This window comes from Saccostrea cucullata, unplaced genomic scaffold, assembly GCF_032062105.1.
Source record: "Saccostrea cucullata isolate Sc308-1 unplaced genomic scaffold, CSIRO_AGI_Scuc_v1 ctg2374, whole genome shotgun sequence".
Taxonomy (NCBI): Eukaryota; Metazoa; Mollusca; class Bivalvia; order Ostreida; family Ostreidae; genus Saccostrea; species Saccostrea cuccullata.
The window spans coordinates 20,231-26,805 of NW_026936540.1; the positions used below are offsets into that span (position 1 = coordinate 20,231).

The 6,575-nt window shown below is 35.1% G+C and overlaps 1 protein-coding gene across 1 annotated transcript; it reads right to left on the reverse strand.

Annotated features, from left to right (window-relative positions):
* Positions 1 to 432: 432 nt before the first annotated feature.
* LOC134245782 (alpha-L-fucosidase-like) lies at positions 433 to 5,753 on the reverse strand. Its single transcript, XM_062728036.1, has 8 exons — positions 5,301 to 5,753; positions 5,077 to 5,183; positions 4,638 to 4,768; positions 4,096 to 4,229; positions 3,594 to 3,691; positions 3,327 to 3,459; positions 2,946 to 3,116; positions 433 to 1,419 (listed from the first exon to the last, which is right to left on the reverse strand). Exons 1-8 carry the CDS (start codon positions 5,633 to 5,635, stop codon positions 1,164 to 1,166), a joined length of 1,365 nt encoding a protein of 454 aa, XP_062584020.1. The 5' UTR covers positions 5,636 to 5,753; the 3' UTR covers positions 433 to 1,163.
* Between the last annotated feature and the right edge of the window lie 822 nt (positions 5,754 to 6,575).

Sequence of the window (6,575 nt, forward strand, 5' to 3'; positions counted from 1 at the left end):
TTGACCTCTTGGCCTTGACATTGGAATCAATTCTGCAAATACTACGGCCTTAGCTTCCAACTTCACAAAAACTTTCATTATGACAAGGCTTTTCCCAAAGATATAAATATTTTTTTTTACTTTTTGACCTTGACCTTTGACTTTGCCCCAGTTTTCAACATGGAAATATTTTCAACGTTAGTGCTAGGGGTTTATATTTTGACCTTGACCTTGGAGTTTCGCACTTAAAAACCTCCTTGGTTATAACTTTTGGTTGAATGATTGCATATTTTTAAACGCCCCTCTTGAGAATTTTTCACTCATATGGAGATGCCACCACTTGCCGGTGGAGAGCTGCAAATTTTGTCCTATACTCGGCACTCAGAGCCATTGAGCAGGGAAGGATCTTTTTCATGCCTGCACCTACTGCTACAATGAAAATTAGAAACAGAGTCGGCAAAAATAACTTTTATTGCGGCTTTATACAATCATGTACAAGTACCATGAATTCTTGAGCAAAAGTTCATTATAAAGTTAACACATTAAAAAAAATACATGTATATAGGTGAGGCTCATCCACTCACAATTCTGTATTGGATTTCATTAAGTATTTATTAAATGTTTAAAAATTAATGTTTAAATACAATATATATAAATACAATGGTATACAACAAACTCACTGACTCAAAAGTAAAACAAAAAATGGTTAGCTCATTAAACAGTTACTATGTCAAAAAATTATAAAAGGATTGCAATTCCCAGAGTTTCCACTTTGTAAAGAAGAACAGTCAATTGTATAAAACACCTCAAGTTTATTTAGGTACAGTCAAAATACTTTTTTAAAGATTTACATATACCCAATAAACTATAGGAATAGGTATCTTCAAATATAGTATGTAATATATATTGATTATTTCAGAAATTTTAAGTGACAAAGTAATTGATGATATTGTAGTCCCTGTATCACAACATGCATTTTGCAATAATTAGCTCAAAATAAACCTTATATATGTACCCAAAATATTGTACATCCCTCCTGAAATCCCTACTAAAATAACATCTTGAATTACATCTTCACCCAAAACAATGTCCCATATAAAATTCTGGAATGTTTAGAAGACACAAAAAATCATTAACCATCACAGTTTGTGGAGTATTTTTTATATTAGATCCCAAATTATCCATCAGCCAGTTAAACCTGTAATCTTTAATGTCCAGGCATCCAGATTAGGCATTTCATTTATAGGAATGACTGGGAACTGGATCTCCATTCCACCACCAGAGTGCGCTTTCCATGTAAAGTTACCCTGGTAACCAAGCATGCTCACTGTTGTACTAGGGGAAGTAACTGGTGCACCTAAAACCAGTGAGTTTGTTTTTGGCCAGTCTAGCATGATGGCATATACAAATACTTTGCCATTGAGGTATTTAGCTGTGTACCTGTGCGAATTAAAAATATTCTTCCATCACGATAATTTATTGGTTGTAGCAATTGTTTAAGAAACACTGATTTATGTCACATCAAAGGATCTAATTTCAATATCTTGCATACTTAGCTGATTTTCTTCACAGAGATCTTAATTATAGCTGTGAAAAATAATTGTTCATAACTACCGCCATCCCTTTTCCAAGAAAGAAAACATAGGTAATCAGAGATTACAGAGCTCACCTCAACGAATGTTGTCTTTAAGTAAGGCAAAGTCACACAATTAACCAACAAAAAGTATACATTCCAAAAATGAAAATATTTTTAAAAGCAATTTTGATCTGATACTTTGAAATAGACCTACATAAAAAATTTAAACTACTTCTTCTTCATGAAAATGTAATGAAAATCCAGCATCTGAAGCAAATTTGAGAGTTTTCATCCCTTGATGTGTCATTTGTGCAAGTTTGGTTTATACAATGTTATATAAGCCTTATAGTTTTTGGTAATAGACCTGCAACCAAACTTTTACCTTGTCTATTATCTGAAAAATGTATGTCCAATTCAGCATAGCAAGTCCATTAGTGTGCATCCTTAGATGTATCATCCATGCAAGTTTGCTCATTATAGGGCTCATAGTTTATTGGAAATGAAAACTAACATTTTCACTCATAGGTCAGATTCAGCATATAAGCAAGCCTGGAAGTATGCATCCTTAGATGTATCATCTATGCAAGATTGGTCATTAAAGAACTCATAGTTCCTTGGAACTGAAACCTGCACCAAAAACTTCTAACTATTCACTCGGAAAATGTAGGTCAGATTACAGCATCCGAAGCAAGCCCGGTGGTATGCATCCTTAGATGTATCATCCATGCAAGTTTGGTCAACATAGGGCTTATAGTTACTTGGAAATGAAACCTGCACCAAAAACTTTAACCTGTTCACTCCGGAAAATGTAGGTCAGATTCAGCATCCGAAGCAAGCCCAGTAGTATGCATCCTTAGATGTATCATCCATGCAAGTTTGGTCAACATAGGGCTTATAGTTACTTGGAAATGAAACCTACACCAAAAACTTTAACCTGTTCACTCAACCGGAAAATGTAGGTCAGATTCAGCATCCGAAGCAAGCCCAGTAGTATGCATCCTTAGATGTATCATCCATGCAAGTTTGGTCAACATACGGCTTATAATTACTTGGAAATGAAACCCACACCAAAAACTGCACCAAAAATGTTAACCTGCTCCAAAAACATTAACCTGGTAATTCCTGTGCTGAAATTGCAGCATCTGAAACTTTGTCTGGTACAATAAAACACACTAAAACCATCTTCCATGCATGTCTAATCAGTATAGGACACAGAAGTAATTAAAAAGAAAACTGCTCCAAAAAACTTAACCTTAACCTGGGACGCCGACGCCGACACCGACGCTGACGCCGAGGGTATCACATAAGCTCCCCCCAACTTCGTTGAGGTGAGCTAAAAAGAAAGAAAATTGTATAAACTTATAATAAAAAAAGGTTTCTCAAGAATTACCATAGATTCTCTGCGATGGTATCGTTCTGATGTGACCAGGGCTCTGATCCGTATATAGCCTCTCCGTTGATAGACAGCCAGGCCCCCATCTGTCTCAGTCTCTCCTCCTGGACTGGAGGAATTATACCATCCTTGGTGGGGCCAACGTTCAGCAGGAAATTTCCACCACAACTGTAATTCAATAACATTTGTTGTTTAATTCACAATAAATATGAATGAACAGTTAGATTACACTGACTTTGTAAGGACCAATGTTGAGCAGGGAATTTTCTTCCAAAATTTAATATAATAATATTTATTATATGAACCACAGTGAATATAACTTCTTTTCAGCAAATGCTCCCTGATGGCCAGTAAGAGTCCTGCTATCCGATGTCTCACCTTACAGTCCTGGCCAGGTAAGTCAGCAGCTGGTTTATAGATAAGTAATCATCAATCCTGGCTCTGCGTCGGAATCCCCAGGAATACCTGTCCATTTCCCTGGCTTCCTCCCATTTCCTCTTCTGCAGTTTACCTGATTAGTCAAAAGATTATGCTTAAATATTTTTTGACAATTAAAGAGCTAATTAGATAATCAGTATATGTGTACATCACCAACATCATTTACATGTACATGTATTATCTAGTTATACCCAGAGAGTAGCTTACCTGGATCATACTTGTCATCACAGTCAAAGAATCCCCCGTGTTTACACTGTGTGTTATTCCCCCATCTATCATTGACAACAACTTTATCCTTCACAGGACTGAAAGGAGAGAATAATAAAGATGTTTATTTCAAAACCTAGTTCTACACACTGAAAAACTTTCTGAAATTCCATAGCCAAGTCCAATGAGAAAGAAAAGAAAAGTTTTATTTACATGCAATATATATGATTATATGTTTTTGCTTTAAACAATCAAATCAAATCATCAGATCATGTCAGACTCCAGGCCATAAAACATAAAACAACTCACTTTTGTTCTATGTCCCACTCTTATAAAAGGAATAAACAATGTATAGTGAAAAATGGAGACTGAGATCAAAAAAGAGCTCAGCTAATTTTACAACCCTGGAGCCAGGTCTTTCAACCAAATAAAGGTCTAAGAACCTGCTACAACCTAAATAAACAATTTGCAGTCTGTTACCATGATCCTACTCTCTACTCACCTCTCATTATATAGCCAGGCCAGGAAGTTGGTAGCATTCCAGTACTGATCATCAGCTTCCCAGTTTCCATCGGACCAAACAATGTCCGGCTTGTACCGATTCACAATGTCATGTAATTCTGGCATCACTTTTGACTGGAATAAATGTTAATTAATTTACTCTAGCTGTTTTTCTTCCAGATATACTGTACGTGTACATAAATTGGCATATTCAAATTTTAGCGGAATTACTGGATATGAAGCCTGCTTTTTAAGTACACATACATTAGTTAAACTTCAATATCTTGAACACTGATATCTTGAATACCATGAATACCATGAAGTGAGTTGGAAAGCCCAAGCAACTATGTTTTCTTTTCATAAATTAATGTTTTTAACCTCAGTATCTTCGTATTCTCTCTTATCCCAAAGAATTTTCCGGGTTCAAGATGAAGTTTTGTAAAAATACTTAAACCAATACTTTAACTAGATGAGCGCCGAGCTAAAGCTCGACGCCATAAATATCCCAATTCAAAATTCTTTGATGAAGTTTGATTCACATACCTCAACAAAGGACTGAGTCCTGAATCCATTGGCTTTGTCCTTGAGATACAGAGGATGATACCATTCCAGCAGGCAGTAGTACAAACCAAAGTGTATGTCTGTCCTGTTCCTTATTGATCTCTCCAACTCACCTAAAATACCAGTATAAGATATAAATCCAAGACCACCATTGGAAATATCACTTTATAGAATGAATTTTAAGTTCACATTTAGATAGACTGTGTTTAATAACAAGTAATATTTAATATTATATTCAGTTCTAATCAATATGAAAATCTAACAACTGACTACATGTATTGTATGTCACTTGACTTTAATAGTAGAGCCCCGGTTTACTACCTCCACTTAATAAAGCTGATTAAAAAATAAATGCAGAATTAAAAGCCTTTTAGGTCTTAAATTGATGATTTTGATACATGAAAGGTATGAATGTCCTTACCAACAAGATCTCTATTTGGCCCAACATCCATAGAATTCCAGTTAAATGCTTGCTTTGATGGCCAGTTACAGAAACCCTCTGGTTGTTTGGTTATCAGCACAACGTATCTGGAAAAAAATTATTGTTTACTATTAATTTGATTTTTAGATGCATATTTTTTCACATGCATTATGAATATCAGAGACAAAGTTTCTTCTATGGTGATAAAAAAAGCTAGCACTTACTTGGCCCCAGAAGCTTTAAATATATCAGCCCACTGGTCAGGATTGTAAAATTCTGCAGTAAACATTGGCGCAAAATCTGCATAGGTAAAATCTGGTGGATAAAATTTGTTCATAAAATCAACCACCTCTGGTATCTTCTCAGTTTTCCATGCATACCAGAACCATTCTGTATAGATGCTGGGAACCGAATACACGCCCCAGGTTATTAGCAGGCCAATTTTTGAATCATCAAACCACGGGGGAAGGGGTCTCGATTCCAAAGACTCCCAATTTGGCTTATATTTTTGTCCAACAACCGCAGACAAGCAGATGAATACAAAAAACAATCGATTCATTACTGTTAAAATTCGAATCCTAAGAGGCAACTTCTGCTCCTACCCGCTTTATCCACTGAGACTGACCGCATCTACGGGTCCCGTGATGTTTATGTAATTGTGAAAGTTAAAAGTGAAAGTAATAGTCCAATTGACGTTTAGATAATTCAATCGTAGTTTATTCGCGCGCTGCCAAAAACGTCAATCTTCTATGCAGAGTATCAGTTGTCGTTCGTTCCTCTCTCAGACACCTCTGCAATTGGCTCACGTCAAGATTTTTGACATTATGTATAAAAAGTATTATTTGCAGGATTGTTTCGAATTAAATTAAATCGAGTAAAATTTCTCTCAAAAGTCATAATTTGTGAATATATTCTTCAGATACCTATATAATGTACATGCTTAATGTATATAAAAGCACTTTTACCTTTCATTTGACTTCGCAATCAATCAACAACTCAAGATCATGAATTTTGGAATAAATATTTTTCCTAAAATGAATTCCAATAGCTATATGTATATTGCACAACTAAGAAAACTTACCAACTGTGAGTTTACACATATTAAAAACAAGTAAACAGTTATCAATGTTTTAATTTATTTGTAGGAATGAGCATAAAAATTGTAAAGTCAAAGTGAAAAAAGGTTATAAAATCCCTGAGACATCTTATTGTAATAATGCCATGAAATTGCATAGGACTACAAAAGCACTTAATAGATGATTTTTTTTCATTATGACAGGTTAATCTAATTTTGTATATCTGAGGAAAACATGTCAAATTGACCATAGAATATCTGATGGGATTTCTAGTTAATGTGGAGTATACATGAAAAAAATAAAGAGGCTATTTGTTTCCTTCGTTCCCTCCGGGTAGCTGCAGATCTGTAGCTCTCCAAAAAAAATATTGATAGACCTGAGAGCTACAGTGCCACCCATTGAAAAAACTGTATATTTATTGCG

Excerpts from the sequence above, each read along its gene's own strand:
- LOC134245782 (XM_062728036.1), bottom strand. The coding sequence starts at position 5,635 with ATGAATCGATTGTTTTTTGTATTCATCTGCTTGTCTGCGGTTGTTGGA. Across the intron at positions 5,184-5,300 it reads TTTAAAGCTTCTGGGGCCAA|ATACGTTGTGCTGATAACCA; the intron begins GTAAGTGCTAGC and ends ATTTTTTTCCAG. Across the intron at positions 4,230-4,637 it reads GGACTCAGTCCTTTGTTGAG|TCAAAAGTGATGCCAGAATT; the intron begins GTATGTGAATCA and ends CATTTATTCCAG.